Source organism: Peromyscus eremicus, chromosome 4 (assembly GCF_949786415.1).
Source record: "Peromyscus eremicus chromosome 4, PerEre_H2_v1, whole genome shotgun sequence".
NCBI lineage: Eukaryota > Metazoa > Chordata > Mammalia > Rodentia > Cricetidae > Peromyscus > Peromyscus eremicus.
Window position 1 is genome coordinate 120,307,768 of NC_081419.1, and position 23,728 is coordinate 120,331,495.

Sequence of the window (23,728 nt, forward strand, 5' to 3'; positions counted from 1 at the left end):
GCACACTCAAAATCGAAATTAGGTATTACTACCGATCAGCACATCAGGGAATCTGTCGTTCTTTTAACTGATTATCCATAGCTACTTTTTCTTCAGAACCTACTGCATGACCAGGAATAATATGAAACATAAGTTGGAGTTTATACAAGATGCCACAGTGAACTTTAAAACTCCAGTCTTCATTTAATTTAGATGGGAAACTTTTTTCACCAAATTATTACCAGATGATTGCAGCACAACCCAAGTCGATTCACACTTGCTTGTTAGTCTACATGGAAAGTAGGGCAGCAAAGAATGAGAAAGATATTACATACTAATGCATACCAGTTATCTACCTGAAACAACCAACTAAACCTGTTCAGTGCAAGACTAGAGAGTGGGGAGCAACCCTTCCCCAGGCCAGCTGTAGGGCACGATGGTGTGCGTACAGAAGACGCTGCCCTGGGAGAAAACAGAAGACTTCATTTAAAAGAGTAGACATCTCAGCTTCGTGACCTTGGGAGTAACAATGTGCAGAAAACGTAGAATGAGAATTAGCAGTCCTTTCACAAGAGCATTCTGCAGGTGCCTGGACTGCACAACCAGTCTGGCTTAAGAGGGACCCATGCACCCACAAGCACGCCACACATGCTTCCATGTCAACCTACAGACAGACACCATTTTTGCTATTATCTGGTGGATTCTCGCCAGTTAATAAAAAATAACTCTACTCTTACACAGACAGAATAGTTTCACTAATGACCAACAGTTGTTTAGAATCTTTAAATTCAAGAGAGACAGAACTAACATGAACAGATAATCTTAAAAACAAAATGAATATGCTGGATTGCCTTGTCCTGCCTGAATACAAGGGTAGGTGCTTGGTCTTATGGCAGCTTGCTATGCTATGCTTTGCTGATGTCCACAGGAGGCCTTCCCTGTCTGAGAGAATATGGAGGAAGAATGGATTAGGGGTAGAGGGTGGGGGAAGGGGGTATAAGGAAGGGAAGGAGGGGAGGCTGTGTTTGGGGCGTTAAATAAATAAACAAATAAACAAACTAATCCCAGTCCATAGAATAACATGAATACATTTTAGCTTTATAAAAAAAAAAAAATGCTGGTTTTCTTATACCAGAAATCCCTTCTACTACTTTAGTCTGTCAGCATGCTGTCACAGAGTAAGGAAAATAGAGCTCCATATTGTCATATCCCAAACTCAAATTTCACCTCCTGGAATAAGACCACTTCCAAAAGACCCTCCTCTAGCAGCATTCTTCTCAGGTGGATAGGCATAAGGCCTACTCTGCCATTATAGCTGGATTACCTGGGAGAAAGGACCCACACTTTAGTGATATATCTTGTATCCCCAACATCAGAACCAGTACCCAGCATACAGTATTTCCTAATAAGCATGAACAAATAGGTGAGTGAAAAATCACAAAAAGAAATCAAAGTAATTCTAGTTTTAGTATACACACACACAGGCAAAGGAGGAAATACTACCCTATGTGGTGATATATTGTTTGTAATCTAGGAAATAAAGCTTGCCTGATCAGAGGAAAGGGCCAAACACAGAGTTAGCCTCAGAGGTCAGGCAGTGGTAGCACACAACTTTAATCCTAGCACTTGGGTGGCAGAGGCAGAGATCTGTCTGGATTTCTGTGAGTTCAAGGGCACTCTGGGCTACATGAGATTAATTCAGTCTAAAAGAAAAACAGCCACGTAGTGGTGGTACATACCTTTAATTACAGCACTTGGGATCATACACCTCTAAACCCAGCACTAGGAAGGTTGAGACAGGAAATGATATGGCTGGGCAGAGAAAGGAATATAAGGCCTGAGGATACAGGAACTTGGTCTATTTAAGGCTGAGGAGTTGGTGAGGTAAGAGGCTTGCTTGTGGCTTGCTCAGCTTCTCTGATCTTTCAGCTTTCACCCTCATATCTGGCTCCAGGTTTGTATTATAAGACCATTTAGGATTTGTGCAACAACCCTAACATGGTAGGTGTGGTAATTTTAATGTAATTGGCCCCCATAATTTCATAAGGAATGGCACTATTGGAGGTGTGGCTTTGTTGGAGTGGATATGGCCTTGTTGGATGATATGTGTCACTGTGGTGGCGGGCTTTGAGGTTTCCTATGCTTAGGATACTGTCCAATGTCTCAGTCAACTTCTTGTTGCCTGCAAGACGTAGGACTCTCAGCTACCTCTCCAGTACCACATCTGCCTGCAGACCGCCATGTTCCCTGTCATGACGGTAATGGTCTGAATCTCTGAAAACTGTAAGTGAGCCACTACAATTAAATATTTTCTTTATAAGAGTTGCCATGATCATGGTGTCTCTTCACAGCAATAAAAAAACCCTAAGACAGTAGGGTAGCATTAAATGGCATTTAATAAAGATAACTGAAAACTAAATGTGTCTCCAAACATTTTAAATCTCAATACATGATTAGGTCATTGCTTAAGAGACAATATTTTTCTTAGCCCAGAAGAAAACAGTTTCTTAAAATTTGTAAGAAACTTGAACTTAAATTTCAATAAAAGACATCTAAAATAAGTATGGAACATAATTTTTTAAAGGAAGACATATCAATGAAGACCTATAAAGGCAAAGGTATCAAATGAGAAAGATTATTGTCTACTTAAGTTTACTTAAAGCACCAAAAAAGTGGGGGGGGGGGTGACTCTCTCCCACGAGTCCAGTGCAGCTGGAATGATGGTCCCACAAAGGAGACAATCCTACAGAACAATGGAAATGCCTCCTCAAACACAAACACAGTAAAGGATAATCTGGTTTCGCATTTCTAACTCACTTTCTTAAAGACTCAAGTGGATATTAAAGAGATGATGAAAACTTTAAAAAAATTAAGTATAAAGTAAAAAATAGATGTATTATTAAATAACCTTCTGAAGTCAGAAAACATGAACTACATGAAGATGGAAAGCCTGGAGAGCATGAATCTAGACTATTACAGAATACCCCATGTGCCACAACATTGTACATCACCAACTCCCCAAAACCACATAAAAGAGCAAAACACACTTAAAGTTGTAAATTCAATACAAAGCGAAAAGCACTAGGCAAAATCAAACAGAAAATGTAGTATATTCATCTAACAACAACAGTCAGGCTGACCTTGATCTTTTCATCAGCAGTGAGTTCCAAAGGACAGTGTGGTAAACTGATCACAAGCCACTGAGTGGGCATCAGGACCCAGAGAGAACGTGAGGACAACAGAGACCCAAAGCAGACCAAGGGCCTACACAACAATGCAGTTCCTCGTAAATTATCTGCAGCAAAGTACGGCTCCCTTGAGACACACACATCAAAGGAGGGGGGTGCAATGATCTGAAAATCATGCAGTCACCTATATGTGCTCATACATACCTGAAGTTCAAGGAAAGGTGTTCCTGAGCTAGAAGTACATCAGCCTCAACAAAGTACATAATTCATATACTAGCAACAAATATTAAGCAAAGTAATTCCCTAACAAGAATATAGAAATAAAAATCCTATAGCAGTGGGCTGTTTACATAACTGGTATTTTAACATGCTAATAAAAATAGATTTCCCAAATCACTTAACATGAGAGAAACAGCATGTGAAAAATACTGTAATAAAATAATGTAGACGAATTTCTAAAAGGTCTTCTTAAATAAGAAACACAGAGCCAAATATAGGGGTGAAAGCCTTAGAGATCGGGGAAATAGTGAGAGCTGTCGTAGCTTCCCAAGAGAGCTACTTCCTGTCTACCCAGGCTTTTATTGCCTTGCTGTTCTGCCCTCTCATTGGCTCTTAGCCCAGCTACCTCACTTCCCTATTACTGCTTGTCTGTACAGACCTCCAGGTCTCTATGGTTGGTACTGGGATTAAAGGTGTGTGTCATCACGCTTGGCTGTTCCCTAGTATGTCCTTGAACACACAGAGACCCTGCCTGCCATATGATTGGATTAAGGGCATGTGCTACCACTGCCTGACTTCTATGTTTACTTAAAAATTGCTGGCTATGTCCTCTGATCTCCAGGCAAACTTTATTAACATACAAAAAACTCACATTTCAGCGCAAATAAAATATCACCACAAAATTACATGGATATAAATTGCCTAAAATGTTAAGAAATGAAAACTACAAAAGACGTAGAGGGTTAAAAAGAACAAGGCTACTATTAAACATCTTATTCTTGATATAGAAAAAAATGGATGATATTGTTTAATTAATTTAAAGATAATTAATTACTGGGATGAAAGAAAATATAAATTATACCTATCAAATTGCAAAGCATATTCCATAAATCCAAAAACAGTGACTCTTCCTAAAACAAAGATAAAGGTAAAAAAATGTTCATTGTTTCACAAAAAGATTAAGTATAAGCATGTTAAATTCCCCCAATAAAATACCAAGTTCATCAGAAATGGCTTTTAAACACATAAAACTTGAGAATAAAACTCAGAGAACTACTCATGAGGCATGTATGCACATATACCCAAAGAAAACAATGAATTCAATAAATGGATCACTCAGAGGGTATAGGTTTTAATTAATTAATTAATATTCTTGTTAAGTGCTCATTCTATGCCAGGTACCATGTGAGAGACCAAAGATAGACCAAAGACACCACCCCTGCCTCGACAGTTAGAATCTCAGGCGGGAAGAGCAGAAATACCTTTGAACAGGATCTTGAAGAAAATGAAGAGGTGAGACTACAAAAGAAGGGCATTTCAGAAGAGTAAACAGTGCCCACCCTCCCCCCAGAAAGCTTTTCTGCTGGTCTGAGGACTTCCGGGGTGACAGGCATGAGGAGGCAGAGGTCAGAGGAAGAGGTCCTTGGAGGAGCACTGAGAGTGCAGTCACAGTTCTGAAGGTGATAGAAGCAGAGTTGCATTCCATGAGAGCCCTGGAGAGGGTGAGGGAGAGAAGCAGAGGACTGCCGCCTACAGACAGCAAGAGGCTCGGCAGGGAGGCCAAGGGAGCACCAGCACCAGAGAGGCAAAACCACAGACCGAAAGAGAAAACAGTCCCAGGTTTTCTAACATAGGTACTAACATACAAATTTAAAACCCTTTCATTGTGTATTAACATTGCAACACTGAAAGCCTTGGAAGCAGAGACAGGACACATTTCATAAGTTTATCTTTCCACTTGCACATCAATATTCAGGTCTAACCCTAAGAGCGGAAAAAAACTGCACTAGATATCTCACAAATCCTCAAAGTAGTAGCATGAAATTCTGTTATAAGAGATGGGCTTTGCCCTGAAGAAATCCCAGCTCTAAGAAGCGTTGGACTTGCACACACGAAACTCACCTAACAAGTGTCTGTCACAGCCATAGCTGCCATGCCAGTCTCCATCTCATGCAGGCTTTTGCTTTTTGGCTAAAAACTACCACATCTTTCTCTCTCTCCTACTTTTGTACTAGCATAATTAACTGGCTATCCTTTCTATGCCAATTTTTTATGTTAAAAAATTCACTGGAGAGTCTGCATAAGCAATGAGAGAGAAATAACAAAGTCTGCACGAAATGCTGTAACTTGGTTCTCGCCACCCCAGAAACTTTAATTTTAAATGCTTCTCTCAAGGACTCTAGAGAGTACCAAAGACCCGCAGGCTAGCTCAAGGTCATTCAGTGAATGCCCCAGGTCTGCAGGATCAACGGCTAGGAAGGAAGGCTTCAAGTCAGCTCTTTCCTTCCTGTCCCATGTCACATGCACATTCAACACTAGGTGTCACTCTCTAACAGCTACCGTGCTATACATCCACCCCAAACAAGCCAGAGAACATTGACAAGACAGCAGGCATCTGGGCAACTCTCTTCTAAGAAGCCAGTTCATACAGACAAGGTCTCAACATCAGTGTGAGATCACTGTAAAAAGAGAACATGTGCTTGCTTCTAACATAACACAGCATGGTCACTTGGTACTGTGAATGCTCTGTCATGAGGTCTTGATGTGTTTTTTTCCGTTATCTTGAAAGGATTCGTGTGTGCATTTCCTAACTGAGGTCTACATGATCTTTGAGGGTGTCAGTTACCACAGGCCAGCCGCTGCCACCTTGGAATAGGGAGGGCACCTGTGCTACAGCAGATAATCAATCACGAGATTGTAATTTCAGACTTCCACAAACATCTTGTCTCCGGGTTCCCTTCCTCCAAGGTGAACGGAGTAATTCAGTACACTCTGTTGGGCCAATCCCAAGTTTCTCACCTCTAGGTCTCAATTCATGAGAGAGACTGCTGCAGCCTGCAGTGTGGAGGGTACTTTATCCACTGGAACAGACACCTTCCCCTCAGACTTTGGTGCTCTAATTCAAATTATTAACACACCACAGTATAATAAGCAAATTATGTCCATAATAAATTAAACATTTATATCTTTCTACCTTCCAGTCTGTTGAGTTCACAAACAAAAGCAGACATTGGAATAACCATGTTACAAAAAAAAAAAAAAAAAGAAAAAACAAGGAAAAAGACCTGGGTCCTATGTTTTAACATGTCCCCAGTATCCAGTACATGCAAGCACCAAGGAGAGATTACAGCAATAAAATCAACATTCAAGCCGCTGAGTGGTACTCAAATCCAAAGCAGTATCCTGGGAATGAAGGCCAGCCTTTGGTCTCACCTTACTAGCAAAGCTCCTGATACCACGCTGGGACAAGTCATGTGACTGCTATCAGGAAAGTCCTTACAACTCTTTCCCCTACTTTAGGAACCGTGAGAGGCTAAGCCCACTCTACAAGCTCACCTGGAAATCTGCTAAAGTAGGATGTAAAACCCACTGCAGCCCTAGGCTCACCTCTGGTCACTCAGTGACTCCTCATCACAGCCATGTGGGCAAGGCTTTGCAAATGTAGACCCTGCCATCGACCCAACATCCCCAAAATCTGTGGAGAGGAAAGAAGATGCACTCGTGGAGGCCTGGAGTGATGAATCTCAAACATGTACCTGAGTACTGAAGGAAAAGAGACAGCTGTGCATGTGGTTATCTGTGCCCTTCCCTATGTGCCCTATAAGAAGCCCAAATAGCACCTGTACCCACTGTGCAGCTCACCTGCTGCGATTTACCTCTCCCTTCGGTGCCTCCCAGCCCAGGCTCCCTTTCCACCAAAGGAGGGACAGAGAAGAGACACGGAGTCCCATCCTGGACAAACAAGGGTTTGCATCCTTTAGCTTGGGGAAAGGGGGAAGGGTGAAAAGGGCTGGAAGGTGTGGTGGAGTGATAAAGTACTAAGTCATTTGATTTGCCATTATATTAATGTCATTTTCGTCTCAAAGCAAGCATGAAAACAAAAGAATGAAATCTACATGGCTTTTCAATTTCATGTGTACAGAAAGCGGCTTTGAAGCCATGTTCCCTTGCTCCATGGAAGTTGAGCAACACTCAGGCCTCAGCCATGACACTTTGGAACTAACAAGAAGCCCAGGAAATCTACTACAGTAAAACCCTAACTCTTGGAAGTCCCCTCCCACACAAGGACAGACCTATAGTAAGATGAAAAATCTAACCCTGTGTTTAGCAAAGAGGAATGACCTTTCAGGGACCCCACAGCTTCTCCACCACACATGATATGCATACATACATACATACATACATACATACATACATACATGCAGAAGACCATTCATACACATAAATAAAATAAATAATTTTAAATAGATAATACACATATATAAAACAGATAAAATTTAATAAAACTGGACTCTAACCAGAGTCAAATCCTTTTAAAATTTAAAACAAAATAGAAGAATAAAACTAAATCTCATACTAAAAAAGGACTTTTCCATGAACTTGTATGGACACTTCAAACAACGCTCAGTTGCAGTTCTGCAGGTTAACGCACTTGGAAGAGACTGCAGGGCTCACCCCCTCCTACCCCTGACTGACTCTCTATGGAAACCAAATAAAGAAAGACTTAAGTGTTCTATCAAGGTCACTAGCTTATCGCTGTCAAGCTGATCTAGACCGAGACATCTCTGACCCCGGTCTCTTTTATCTAGCAAGTTCTAGGTGGGGGAAAGAATGCTATTAATGCAAAATACCAAACAACTACAATGGAGAGAGGTTGAAAATTTAAGAGACTTTAATCCAACAATAAATATTAACAAGCGCAAATCACTGTGGGGTCACAAAGAACTGTAAGTAATGGCTGCTGGGCTGGGGAACTTTATGGCCTCATCAAGAGGCTAAGGCATAGCTACATTAAGGGCTAACAAACAAATGGCCACACGCTATGGCGTATTACACAAGTTCACTAGAAGAATGAGCACTCCTCACCCCTCACCCCAGCAACACTTGCCAGGAGAACTCAGTGAGTTTGAACAGTGCCAGAAAGAGTGGGCCGGACAAAAAGGGTCAAAGTCCCTGGAAACCTCGTCTAAAAGGCAGAGAAGGGACAGAAAAGAAGCACATGGCAAAGTAGCCTGGCGCTGAGGGAGTGCTTCCCCAGAGAGGGACAACAGCAAATGAGGAGAAAAGCTCCACTGCCACCCAGGGGTGAAGGACTCTGCAGGGCAGACCAGCTTGGTCTCATTTTACAGACTATAAAGAGCCCATTCTGGTGTCTAGAAGGATAATGGCAAGATTAAAATGAGGTTTAATCTGGGAGACAGTTTTGATAAAATTTAGAATAAAGATTCTGAAAATCGAGTATTGTGTTTATCCATAATTTCAAACTCGGTGATGTGTGTAGGTGTGGGTTTGTGGATGTAGGGGGAGTGGGCAGAAGTCTAGTGCCGGAACACATGGGCTTTGTAAATTAAACCTCTTCTGTGTGTGTCAATCACTTCATCGGGGAGTGAAGAAATTCCTTGCTATCAAATTCAGGAATTTTCTTATTTCTTAATAAATGTATACTACTTGCAAACCATCCTATTTCTCTGCTGGAAAGGGGTGGAATTCAAGATGGTAGACTGCTTTATATTAATGGTCTGTGGCCTCACTGAAGGGAAGGACTGTCCCTCCTTGAGTCAGCTAATTCCTGTAGAAAGGGCCTAAGACCAACCAATCCCAAATCCCTTCTTAGGCTCTCACACTCTGAGACTTGAGCCTCCTCCCGAATCACTCAGCAGCCAGAGAGAACAACCAGCCTAGAGTCAGCTCAGATGACTCAAACTCCACAACCCTAAATTCTGCTTAGTGTGCTCGCCCTGCTTGAGCATTCTCACAAACACAGTAGAGCTCCTGCTTTCAGCCCTCTCCGTGTCTGCTGATTCCATGTCTGTGCAAACCTCGACGGACCCTGTGTGGCATGCCTCCTGCTCTAAGGGAAGAGTGAATATAAAACCTCTCTCTTCATTATAGTCATCCTCTTTCTTCATTATGGTCATTTTCTGATCAGGGTGCCTGATCATATCTGATTAAAACACATCTTATGTATCACTAAAAACAACCTCTTGGGGGCTACATCTAGAGGGTTCTCAGGAGAAGACAGTATAAAGTTGAGGCCCAGTCATCAGGTTCCTCATGTGTTAAGCATCCTTTCTTTCCTTTGTGTAGGTAACTTCCGCAAGTGTCACCACAAACGATAACTCTGAAAAAGGCAGGTTCTCTTAACTCAGGAGGTCATTACTGGAGTTCTGATATAAGTTGATTCTTCCCAATTAACTCTTCAGCTTGCCATGAATGTTAGCATAGGCTTCAAAAGGACTGAAGGTCCTGTCTGTGCTGCTTACTGCTGTTGACAGTAGTTAGACCTGTGCCTGGCATGCAGTATGTACATGGAACATCTGTCTGATGAATGAATGAATGTATAAGAACGGGCACGAGTTGACAGAAATATCCTGCAGAATGTGGCTTAAAGACATCCAGACTCTCCAATGATAGGATATTTCAAATAGACGTGAGAGGGTGGTAGTGGAACTCACATCATGGCCATGAGTTATGAACACAGGTAAGTCCCTGGCTACTACGTGTTAAATATGCAACCTGAGACAGGTCACCTAAGTCCACAGACCTCCCAAACTTTCTTCTATAAAAACTGAGAAACGAAGGTTGGAGAGATGGCTCAGAAGTTAAGAATACATACTGCTCTTGCAGAAGACCTGGATTCAATTCCTAGCACCCACATCTGGTAAAAATTCCAGATCTGTCTGATGGGCTCTCCCATCAAGTACTACACTCACATGCACACACACACACACACACACACACACACACACACACACACACACAAAGTTAAAAATAAAATCTTTAAAAACTGGGAATAGAAAACCAACCTAGAAAGACAATCTATTTCAGAAGGAAAGGATTAAACAGAATGGTCCTTGTAAGACAGATTCTGATCAATGTAAGATTGCTGTGGAATAATCTTTCTATACGCAGTGAATATGTGTTGCTACTATTGGTTAATAAAGAAGCTGTTTTGGCCTATGGTAAGGCAGGATAAGAGCCAGGTCGGAAATCCAAGAGATACAGGGAGAAGAGGGCAGAGCAAGGGAGATGCCATTCAGCTGCCCAAGGAACAAGATGCCAGCAGACTGGTAATGCCACAGCCACATGGCAATACATAGATTAATAGAAATGGGTTAATTTAAGATATCAGAGCTAGCTAACAGTAAGTATAGACCAAACAGTTTGTAAATAATATTAAGCCTCTGATTGGTTATTTGGAAACAGGTGGGCGGGAGAGATTTGTCCCTTTACATAAGATGGCAATTAAATGTGTTTTGAGATCCCACATCTCCATTTGGAACAACCAGCAATGACAGACAAATGCTTTTCAGAGAAGAATAAAAATTTAGTCATAACCACAATAATAATAAAACAAATTTAAAAAAAAAAAAACAAAAGGATGATAATCATCTCCACGAAAAACAGGAACAGAAATCCTAAGTGATACTACAAGTAGAGGTAGCCAGGTCGTCTTCCAGAGGTACACGTGCTCCAAGTGTAAGTAAAGGCAAACAGATTTCATCTCTGTACAACCATCTACAGCCTGGAACTTATGACCTGAGCTGCCAACCTTAGCTGCCCATCACTTACTCCACCAGAACACTGTACTATCCAGCAGTTTATAACACTGAAACTACTGCTTCCATTTCCAAAGTCCCAGCACTTTGCCCCTTACCAAGGAAGGTATAGCTCTCTTATGTAGTCCTCCTCCAGGCCTCCATAATTCTCTTAGTTCTCTACTTTCTTCCAACCCATTTCTTATTTATAGAATATCCCTGAACAGGATCGCTTCTGTAATTTAACATATTAATAACTCTACCACTTTAAAAAGAAGCCTTTCTCAATTATTTACACGTTGATGAGTATTCACCTCAGAACCCTCATAAACCACTTCTAATGTAGGAAGCAGCAATGAAGTTGCTTGGTGCCCAGAATGAAACATACAAATTACAAGCTAACTTATAAAGCTAGAGCAGAGCATAGAGCATAAACAAAAGAAATACAAGTTCATCATTCACCCATATTTACTATGCAAAGTAAAAGTTTTATGATGCTTTGAATAATATATATTTGTTCTTCTATATAGGCAACTAATTCTCTGTAAATAGTAATGTATCTCTAATAGCTTCCTCCCAGTACAGAATCTCTGGACAGGAAGGAAGGCATCAAACTTCCTTTGTGGGAAGGCAAGGACTCAGGTCTCTGCAGGCTTCCTACCTTTGAAACAACTAGTTCCAAGAGATATAACAACAAACACAACTCTTAAAGCTTTGCATGGTTTTGAGGACTCAGAGAAACTAACAGAGACAAAAAAAAAAAATAGTAGAAGAGACAGAAGCAAGAAAGGTAAAGGAAAGGGGATAGAAGAAAGATCTGGGATCTACAAGCAAAGAATGCAGGAGCCAAAGAGCTAGTTCCCACACCAACACTGTAATCGATGTCTGGTCCTTCCAGCCCCTGAGCCCTACCCTCAGAAGTTTTGGGTATTTATCCTGAGATCCAGTAGTAACCCTCAAAGGAATACAAAATAATTCTAATTGAAACCACTCCCAAATTCCTGCCAAAAGCTGAAACAAATCCATGTAGAAAAAGAAAGGCTTAACAAAAATTAAATCTGTATGATTCATATTGATCTCACAACAGATGCAAGAGAAGAAGCCACTGTGTGGGAAAAGATAACCAACAGATTTAAACTACTAAACACTTCAGACGTTACAATTACCAGATCTAAAATACAAAGCACCCAGCATGAAGGAGGGCGAAGTGGGCATGAAGTCACACCTCTAACCAAGAAGCTGTATGCAATTGGTATCTACAGGAAGAGGGAAAATGAGTTTTCTTCAATCAACTGTAGTCTAAGGCAAGCCTCATGCTCCGGAGTAGCCATCCAATACAAAACAGACACCACGGTTGTTGGGATTCTGTTATTGTTAATGTTTGAAGTGGGGTGGGGTGGGGTGGGGTGGGGTAGGGTGGGGTGCCTTTTTTTTTTAAGAAAGAGAAAGAACATGAGGTTGGTTAGGTAGGGAGAGGGGAGGATCTGGAAGGAGTTATGGGAAGAGAAGGAATATGATCAAAATATATTATATGAAAATTTTAAATAAAATTTTTAAGTATGTAAAAATTAAATTACCTAAAACCACAAAAAATACAAATCCTTAAATGCTAGCAAATTATTAGTCCCTGAAATATCTAGAATTGGAATGCACAAGAGTCATCATCTAATTAATACAGAGAAAAGGGAAACTTGAAAATGTAAAAACCCACCTATTTGTTTTCAAATAATCTGACCACACTAGAAATGGAAACAAGCTTGTGTAATCTGATAGAGTAGCTACTAAAAATTACAGAATATGTTAGTCTTATTGGTGAAACATGAACATAAGTGAAACTCTCTTTGGGATAAAAATATAATGATTATTTTTATCACTTCTATTTGCAAATGTAATGTAAGGCTAAGCCAGTGCATTACATGAAAAAAAAAAAAAAAAAAAAGACCACTGAAAAAGTTGGCCATTATCTACAGACAAAGAAAAAAAACACCCAATGGATAAATTGAAGCTGAATTTTAAATTGTGGAATAACTATTAGAAATAAGCTGGGAGCACTAGACAAGTCACAGATGATAGTATGCCATGATGACACTTCTGTTACACTCAAAACCAAACAAAAGTACACAACAAATTACTCAAGAGTACATGTAGCAGTAGCCGTGTGTGTGTGTGTGTGTGTGTGTGTGTGTGTGTGTGTGTGTACACAAAAACCAACCATGACATACATTCACAGGTCAAAGGGCAATCTCAGATGTCAGTCTTCATCTTCTACTTAGATTAAGGCAGAGTCTCTCCTGCTCACTTCTATGTATACAAGGTAAGCTGGCCTGAGAGCTTCTCCTGTCTCACTCTCCTACCTCCCAGTAGGGGTATGCTGGGATTTGTTTTTTGCCTTTTTTTTTTTTTTTTTTTTTTTGGGAGCTGAGGATCGAATTCAGGGTCTTGTGCTTGCTAGGCAAGTGCTCTACTACTGAGCTAAATCCCCAGCCCCAGGGTATGCTGGGATTTTAGACATTTCCTCTACCCTATTTGGCTTTTCAAGTGGGTTCTGAGGAATCCCAACTCAGATTGTCAGGCTTGTGTGGCAAGTGCTCTACCCACTGAGCCATCCCCAGAGCCAGGTAATACTATTTTCTTTTCCTCCTCCTCCTCCTCCTCCTCCTCCTCCTCCTCCTCCTCCTCCTCCTTTTTCTCCTCCTCTTCCTCCTTCTCCTCCTCTTCCTCTTCCTCCTTCTTCTTCCTAAGACAGGGTTTCTCTGTGTAGACCAAGCTGGCCTTGAACTCACAGAGATCTACCTGCCTCTGCCTCCAGAATGCTAGGATTAAAGGTGCATATCATTAAGCCCCAAAGTTGATTTCTGCCCTTCACAGATATGTATGCATGTACACATACCCCCATACACACTTTTCTTTTTATATTTATCTATTTACTCATTCATTCATTTTTGAAACAGGGTTTCTCTTTGTAACCTGGCTGTGCTAGAACTCACTCTGTAGACCAGGATGGCCTCAAACTCAGAGATCCACCTGCCTCTGCCTCCTGAGTGCTGGGATTAAAGGCATACACCACCACTGCCCAGCTTCAGTTTATCTTCTTATACCAAACTATGCACACACTACTTCAAACTATGAATAATCAACATTCTGAATTTTTTATCTAGAGGGTCCACTATGTAGTTCACTCTGGAAAAGTGCTTGAGTTTGCTCCCAGAGCCCACTTGGTAGAAGTATAGAACCAACTCCCAAAAGTTGTCCTCTGACCTCCACATAGGCACTGTGAAATATGCACACACACCAAATAAGTAAGTAAATGTTTTTCTTAATTTATAATTTATTAATCTGTAGCTGAGTCTAGTTTTTCTGGTGTTCATAATCTAGCACCTGCCTAGTAAGTAAGAATTTTATATTACACACACACACACACACACACACACACACACACACACACTCATTGCCAAAAGCTAGATGTGGTGACACATCTCTTCAAGTTCAAGACCAGCATGATCTATACGGACTTCTAGGACAGCTAGGGCTACATGGAGAGACCCTGTCTCAAAAACATTCAAAAGCAAAAATACTGCCAGGGGGCTGGCAAAATGGTTCAGCAGGTAAAGGCCTCTTCTATCAAGCCTGACAACCTGAGTTAAATCCCTAGGACCCACATGGGGAAAGGAGAGAATTTACTGTAGCAGATTGTCATCTGACCTTCATATGCTTGCTGTGGGGTATGCCTGTGGCACAGCTATGCACATGTACACAAATAAAATCTAATTTAATTTTTAAAAAACCCACAGCCAAACATCGTTCCAACTTTAAAGACTACCTATGTACACAGAGACATAGATATGCAAAAAGCATAACCCCATCAATGTCAAAAGTAATTTACTGAGGGGCTGGAGAGTCTCAGTGGTTAAGAGCTATACTGGCCATTCTTCAAGAGAACCCAGGTATAATCCCAGCACACACAAGGCATCTAGCAACCATCTGTAATTCCAGTCCTAAGGGATCTGACACACATGCAGGCAACACACTCCCATCCATACACATAAAAATAAATAATTTTTAAAATATTTCATATATATGTGGAAAAACTGAGTTTCTGTATGTCAAATCCACATGTCAGTAAGACAGGTCACCTATAGTTTGGGGACAGAGGACATTTATGTAAAACTCACATAAAAGTTCATATGAAAAGGAAAACAGCAAAAGCTATTACTATTTACAATGTGCTTACTCTTCCAACTAGTACCTTTACATCTAGTTGTTCATACAAGGGAAACTTCAGTACATTTTTTAAAAAGAAAAATGACATGAACATTTTTAGCAGTATCTGTTGTAAAAGTAGGTAGAGGACAGGATACAGCCATGCACAGTCATATCTATTTGTCTTCAGGTAAAATTAAGGATCAAATAAAATATTTTATTTTTAACAAGGACTTTATAAAAGCTAAAATAATAATAATAACTAAAACTTACTTCAAAAAGAAAGAGGATGGAGTCCAGCTCCTCTCTTTGTGACTTATTATTCCCTGGAAATTAAGAAAAAGAAATTAGTCAGTGTGCTAGCACTTAAGCTTTAGAGTATCACACATGAGCTGGGTAGTGGTGGCGCATGCTTTTAATCCCAGCACTCGGGAGGCAGAGACACACAGATCTCTGTGAGTTCCAGGCCAGCCTGGTCTACAGCGCAAGATCCAGGACAGGCACTAAAACTACACAGAGAAACGTTGTCTCGAAAACCCCCAAAAAAAAAAAAAAAAAAAAATAGAGTATCACACATGATGCTGAAAGGCATCTTAAATGCTGCAGACATGCATTAGGAACTAGAGAGACGCAGGGGAGCTGGGAAGAGGGTACTGAGTTGGCACATCAGGCCCATATCAACCACAGCCACCTTATACTTACACTCTCTTATACTAGCTCTTCAAAGATAACGACCATGTTTTCTAAATTTGTTTCTTAATTAGGTACTCACCAGCTCAAATTATGGTAAAAATTCAAAGGACAAACAATATTAACAAGCACAGAGCATGAACATCTATAGAGAAAAGTACAATTTCACACTTTGTTTTTGGGGGGTTTTTTTGTTTTTTATTTATTTATTTTTTTTGAGACAGGGTCTCATTGTAGCTCAGGCTGGCCTCCAACTTGATATGTAGCTGAGGATGACTGTGAAGATTTGGTTCTCCTGCCTCCACCTCCCAAGTACTAGGATTACAAAAGGTGTGCCATCACACTCAGTTTTATGTGGTGCAGGAATCAAACGTGGGGTTTCCTGCATGGTAGGAAAGCTCTCTACCAACTGAGCTATATTCGCAGCCCCACAATGCCCTTTTGGTAACATTAACTGATAATAACATAAACACTGCACCACCTGCCTCCAGCAGGAATTATCACTCACTGTCTATAGTATGCCCCAGACACGGTGCTAGGCACGCAGCTTAAGTCATCTAACTTAAGAATCAGCCAAGAGTAAATATTTGAGGCTTTTCAGATCTCTCTTGCAACTACCAGACTCGGTTGCCTCAGGCTGCATGTAAATGAATGGAGTTGACTATCACCAATGAAGCCAGTGGAGCGTGGTGCCCACAACCCTAATTCTGGTAGTGTAGGAGGCCAAGAACCCCCAGGAGCTCAAGGCCAGCCTAGGCTTCAGAGCAAGAACCTGTCTCAACAACAAGTACAATACCAAAAGTCAAGTGAGCTACCAGTTGCAGGCTCCTGACCTAACTGAATCCTCATAGCTCTAAGAAGTAGTTATCATTCATTCATTTACTAATACTAAAAACTATCTGTTTCTCAGGAATTCTGCTAGGCCCTGGGGACAAAGGAATGAACCAAACAAACACCACTCCCTGTTCTGGGGAAGATTACATTTGGACAGGAGGAGGCAAACTATAAATAAGTTAGAAACCCATGAGCAAAAGCAAATGAGGAATCCTAAACCAATATTCAAGTCTGACTTGGGAAGTTGGGAAATACTTTGCTGGAAAACTGACAACTAGGCAAAGATGCACAATGGCCAAAAAAGCAGGTTACTCAGAAAGATGAGGGAGTCACACACCCCAGGCAGGGAGACTGGACCAAAGTTCCCGTTGGCTGAGCACGCTTGACAGGTCAGGAAACAGCCAGAAGGACTGGAGGCTAGAGCAAAGATGGGGAAGATTTGAGCAGATAAGCTCAGAGAGTAGGTGTGTGTGGCAAAGGAAGGCAGAGCAGGGACAGGATAAAGTCACCGCAGTGATTTGAGAATGAAAAACCATTGAGGACTAGAGCCTCAGTGATCATCACATAAGTCATGGCTTCAGCACTCCTTTGAAAAGAAACTTGGGGGTAGAAGAAAGCACAAGAATGGAAGCGAGGAGACCCTTTCTAAGGCTAGTACCAGGATACTAAATGCTTTGGTGTTCAGTGTGGACAAGGGGATGTGACTTCAAGGCCAGCCAGGTCTATATAGTGAGTTTGAGATTTGCCAAGGCTACATAGTGAGACCTTGTTTCAACACACACACACACACACACACACACACACACACACACACACACACACAAAAACAAAAACAAAATAGGAATGAAATAAATTAAAATATCAGATCTAAAACAAAGGCCAATTGTCCAAAATTATTTTAAGTCACCCTGTTCCTACTGGTTATCACAGAGATCCTCCTGCTTCTGCCTGAGTGCTGGGGTTAAGGCTTGAGCTACCATACTCAGCTCATTGCTATTTTGACTGAAAATAACATGACCCTTTTCTCCTCCACATACCTGTAAAACAAAGTAGAGTAGAGCAAAACTAGCAAGGTAAATACAGATCATTCCAAATTTGGAATATCTACCCTTGGGGCCAAAATAAATTTTCTTAAGTTCAAGATTTATACCAGCTTATAAATCAGAGATGGAAACTGAGAAACACCTTAAGAAAAGCACATGCTGGCATCCCAGGACAGGCTACTGTGTCATCTGCTGCATACCAGAGCCCACTAATCCTTTCCCTCCACAAACAGGGCACATTTCTGTTTGATCACAGCAATTGGTGTACTTCAGGAAGTCATTCAGGTTTTCTTTCCTGTCCCCCAAAATATCTGACTACATTCATCCTCTAGCTTTTCTCCTTAGACAAAAAAGCCACTTTGTACTTGCCTCTGTCTCTCAACTGTTTGCTTGACTCCCAACACCCTTCTCCAACCCCCATATAATCTGCTGCCTCTCCTCGGACTGCCTACAGGTAGGTACAGCCCTTAGCAGCTCTTCCTAGGACACACATCACAGCTCCCTGGGTGCTTTCCCCACTCTCCACCCCTCTGCTCCATGTCCACCTGTCAAGTTCTCACAGTTCCTCACCAGGAACTGTCCTCAGGTCAGACGTGAGCTCATTCCCTAACCCCACTGCACCTCATCTTTCCGCATCATCAGGCTTTCTGATCCTGCAAGCCTTGAAATCTCTCCCCTGGGCTTCTGTCTCCACACAGTTTCCTAACACCCTTCCACTAATCCATCCCTCTCCTCTTCATTTGCTGACTCCCTTTTCCTTGATATGCTTTCTCCCTTGGCAACAGAAAGCTTCCACCCACTTCTCCCAAGCTCAGATAATCTATATTTCTGCTGCCCAGCCAACACTTATTCCTGTGTCCCACAAGTACCTCAAATACAGACAAGTCAGAGCTGCCTTCATCCTCTTGCCTCCCAAATACTGTTCTCGAAGGTTTCTGCAGCTACAATGGTACCTCATGAGTCAAACTGGGACCCTGAATGGCTCTTTGACATCTCCCTCTCTTGTGTATTCGGTCTCACAGGAACTCTTTCTCCTCCTCTAACCACTACCTTGCTGTGTCAGTCTTCCACAGTTCTCCAGCAGAGTAACAGCTCTCACATGAGTGACAGCATCAGCCCCCCAACTCACCTCTGTGCTCTATGCACTCACCACTTAACAGGACACTTCTCTCAACGTTTTTTAAGGGCTCTAACTAAAAAACGAAGTCCCAACTCCTTAGCATAGGAGTCAAGGCTCCTGGCAAACATAACGGGATTTCCTCCATAACTCATTCACATACCTTATGATGCAAGAAAAAGAAGCACATTCCCCACACATGCCCTGAGAGCACTTTCCTGCCTTTGCTCAAGCTCTATCCTCTACCTGCAATGCTGTTCTCCACTTCAAATCCTACTTTCAGCTCCATCCACCCACCTACAACCTTCAGCTGAGTTCATCACCAATGACTAATAGAGTGATCAATCATGCCTGCATAATGAAGCCTCCATTAAACCCCAAAGATTCTGGATAAGGGAGCTAGCTCTCAGTTTGTGAAGAAGAATGTATCATGTACATGCAGAGTACTGTTCTCCAACTCCATGGCAAGGAAGTTCCTGTGTTCAGGACCTTCAGACCTCACACACAGCTCTTTATCTGGCTGCTCTTAGGTACTCTTTAAAATTTGTATTATTCATGTGTAATGCAGTAAATGAACAAAACATTTGTAATAGATACAAATAAGTAAGGTTGTTTCCCTACATTCTGCCAACTCCTGTAGCAAATTAACCAACCCTGAGAAGAGACTATTAGACTCCTGATTATGGTCAGTCTGTTGTTGCACAGGAGACAACCTAGAACCTGCAACTTACATTAAAGGGGGCGGCCTTGTGGCATTCAGCCCTTAGCCTGCAGGATCTGAAACTACCTCCTAGCAGCCTGGCAAGACTGAATGAAGTTAATGGGCACCAGCTGATGTCTGCTGGAGACTAGCAGCAGAATGTTATGCTGAGTTGGTGTAAGAAACTAGGAAAAACACTTCCGTTAGTTTTTCCTCATTTTCCAGACAGATGACATGAAATGGAAAGGCAAAGACAGTGACAGTCCTTACTGACCAGGTGCTCTGTGCCAGGCTCTGTGCTGAAATCCTAGTGGATCTGTTAGCCTGCTTGCTGCTCGCAGCAGGAGACCAACACAGACAGGCCAAGTGAGGCTCAAGGAGAAACAGCAAGAAGTGTGAGGATAGTCTGACTTCCCAGCTACACAATCCCCTCATCCAAATTCCCAGAGCTGGCCAGGTAGTGGTGGTGCATGCCTTTAAATGCCAGCATTCAGGAGGCAGAGGCAGGCAGATCTCTATGAGTTCGAGGCCAGTCTGGTCTACAGAGAGAGCTCCAGGACTGCCAGGGCAACACAGAGAAACTCTGTCTCAATAAATAAATAAATAAATAAATAAATAAATAAATAAATAAATAAATAAATAAATAAATAAATAAATAAAATCCCATAGCTGGTTTGCTTTCCATAGAATATTTTACATATGGGCATAAATATGAAAACAGATACAAACAAAACTCACTGGTAATAGAAAATAATCTCTAAGGACAGAAGGTTCAGGCAAGGAGACACCTGACTCCAGCAGGAAGTAGTAAGAGAAGCTACGCCCAAATTCCCAAATTATATGTAATTTTACTTTGTTAAGGTTAAAACCTTCCTTTTTGAAAAAAAAAAAGGGGGGAGGGGAAGTGCTGTGGGATGTTCTGTATGGCAAATATGTTGCTCTGATTGGTCAACAAATAAAACACTGATTGGCCAGTGGCTAGGCAGGAAGTATAGGCGGGACTAACAGAGGAGAAAAGAAAGAACAGGAAGGCTGAGGGAGTCACTGCCAGCCGACACCAGGACAAGCAGCATGTGAAGATGCCGGTAAGCCACAAGCCACGTGGCAAGGTATAGATTTATAGAAATGGATTAATTTAAGCTATAAGAACAGTTAGCAAGAAGCCTGCCACGGCCATACAGTTTGTAAGCAATATAAGTCTCTGTGTTTACTTGGTTGGGTCTGAGCGGCTGTGGAACTGGCGGGTAACAAAGATTTGTCCTGACTGTGGGCCAGGCAGGAAAACTCTAGCTACACCTGACTTTCATTTCACAGCTCCTTTAATGGAATTTGATTTTAATGTTGGTGTTCTTTTACAGTGTTTGGCTTTTGTAGCAGGGTCTCACTATGTAGGTCTTGAATTCATGTTTTTTCCTGCCTCTGCCTCCATATTCTGGCATTATAGTTTGTGCCACCAAATGCAGCTTAAATCTGAATATTTTTTAAATGTCCATGCATTATTTTTCTCCCTTGCTCTTTAAATCATTTATCCCTTTGGAATCCATGTCTTCTGTGGGTTCCTTCTATTTCTCATTTTAGCCATCTGCTGTTCAATTAACACCTGTGTAAGGGAACACTCAAGGGACAGAGAGATGCCAACCAGTCCACCAGAGTGATGTCTCAAAGCCTGGAAAGAAAGAAAGTTAAAAATGCAGAACTTGTGGCTCATGACAGCATAACATCTGAAATTTCCTGTGTATTCAAAAAGAGTTGTAGAAATGCTTACCTTTTAACTTCAAACTATTTTCCAGTGTTATAAAATTTTCATAGAAGATGAAATATATCTGAGAATAGTTGGTCTCAAAAAACTGCTTAAGATCGCTTGCATCCACATTATCTGAAAAGAGAAGTTTGCATTTATATCATTATTGGAATTCACAAATACAGCCAAGTGTGGTGGCTCAGGTCTTTAACCCCAGCACTCAGGAGGCAGAAGCAGGTGGATCTCTGTGAGTTCGAGGCCAGCCTGGTATACAAAGTGAGTTTCAGGACAGCCAGGGCTGTTACAGAGAGACCCTGTCTCAAAAGAAATAAATCAATAAAACAAACTTCAAGGACAAATTCACAAACATTTTCAGAAGTGAAAGAAAATAAAGCTAGTCTTACACCCTCATGAGAAAAAACAAAACTGTATTCTCATTTGTTTATTCACCTAAGTGCACAGGGCACCAGTCACCACACAAATGCTCGGGCACCAGTGAGGCCCAGGAAAGAAGGTCAGAACTGATCGGGCCAACACTCACAGACCAGCTGAAAGGTTGGAGGAACTACTGAGTTTTCTTTGGGGAGAAGGAGGCATGGAGATTCATGGAAGAGGCAGCTCTGACAGGGACCTCAAAGAGGGATCGGTCTGTGGCCTTTTAGAAAGTAACTGGTGGAGGTCTTATACAAATCAGCCTCTCCTCCCTCTCCACCACCACAGTTGTCTAGGCACAAAAGAGAGACCAGTTCAAGTGACCTAGCATGTCCTCCCAATACAACCCTGCAGCCATGGCACTGGGCTGTGTCCCCTTCCTTCCCGCCCTCACTCGCCCTCAATACTGTGGATCAAGTGCTCCTGTTGTGCCACAGGGTTTTGCTAAGATCAGGAGCTCTATGCCAGAGAGGTGAGTGGTACAATTACTATCCCCACTGGGGTTCCTTCTTCCCAGGGGTCTGATCAGCCCAGGCAAAAACCTCGAAGCTGGGGAGGTTATCCACTTTCAACAAACCTTTGCCCATTTTTCTAAGACAGTAACATCGTTTGTGCCCTTACAAGATCCTGATTACTGGAGCTAATGCTGTAGAATTACACATGTAAAAGAAATAGAAACAGTTTCAAAATTCTAAAGATTACTAAGAAAAGAAACCTACGGTGCCATCAATCTGTAACAGAATAATATTCCCTGTGCTTGCAGTCCTGACTAATACTGTAAACTCATGTGGCACACTCACTGCAACGCCCAAGTCCATACAGCTAACAGTAACAAACAGCACAAACAGGACTTCCTTTGGTTACTATAGAAGGCCCTTTTGTGTAAAATTGTTTACAAGTTCTTTAGAATAATGCTTCAAAGATGTTTATAAACTCACATGAGTTGTCAATTTCATATTATTTTTATTGCCCAAAATAAACCACCACCAAACAGTAGACTCCTAGTAGCTGACAAATTTACCTTGGTGAAAACAGGCACAGGGAAAGTAATATCAGCCTACATGAATGCTATCATTCTTTTATCTCTGTATTTACTTACTCACTTGCTTGTGTATTAGTTTACTTAGAGACAAAGTCTATAACCCAAGCTGGCCTCCAACTCCCTGTGTAGTGGAGGATGACCTTGAACTTCTAATCCTCCTGGCTCCACTTCTCCAGTGCCAAGTCTGGCTTTATGTAGCACTAGGGATTGAATTCAGAGTCTCACACATGCTAAGCAAGCACTCTACCAACTGAACTACATGCTCGACTACTGTCATTCTTAGGAGCAACACAGTCTTTCTAGGAATCCTCGACAGCCTTACTCAGAATCTGCCTGTTGCAACATGACATATATGTTCTGATGACCTCAGGATTTCCTGCTTGTCGGTACACAAGTCGTAGTCATTATTTTATCATTGACCGTTGTAGGGTGTTTCCTTTAGTCAACTGATTTAAGAAAATATCAACCATATATTGTGCTAAGTTCGGGGGTTTAGTGATGTATGAGTGGGACTGTAGGTTCTGTGAGGACAGGAACTGTCTGTATCTAACAGAGAAGCCCTGATTTGGTCAGCAGCATGCTCTGAGGAATGAAGCAGTATGACATGCCTCAGGACAGGGGAGGAACAGGGTGGAAGTCACACAGTGGAGGTGCAAACAGACTGGCAGGAAGGACTGTGTATGTTTTAATTACAGCTAAAAACCCAGTGGCAAGGCTGGCACTAAATGCCCTTTCTGCCAGAGCACTAAGCACAGGTGGCCCAGTCACCTCACTATCAGCTAAAACACACTACCCCACTCCTGTCTGCACCTCCTCTGAGCAGTTATCCCTAATAGCCACCTCCACTGCACTGACTGTCCCCTTCAGGCCCTACACTCTATCCTCTGTGACATCTTTACAGTCCCCCAAGTTCCCAAACATATTTTCCACTTGGGTCCCCTCAGGGGTACTGGCTTGACTCCCAGATCATCCTATAGCTGGCTTGGCCTCATCCTTCAGAAATGG

General features: G+C 41.9%; 1 protein-coding gene across 2 annotated transcripts in view; it reads right to left on the reverse strand.

Annotated features, from left to right (window-relative positions):
• Positions 1-23,728, reverse strand: part of Ralgapa2 (Ral GTPase activating protein catalytic subunit alpha 2) — a 275,792-nt gene that overhangs the window by 225,222 nt on the left and 26,842 nt on the right. For both annotated transcript variants that reach the window (XM_059261570.1, XM_059261569.1), the window contains exons 2-3: positions 21,274-21,384; positions 15,398-15,450 (exon numbers count right to left, since the gene is read on the reverse strand). In XM_059261570.1, the coding sequence (XP_059117553.1) occupies positions 15,398-15,450; positions 21,274-21,384 (164 nt within the window). The remainder of the gene's footprint in view (positions 1-15,397; positions 15,451-21,273; positions 21,385-23,728) is intronic.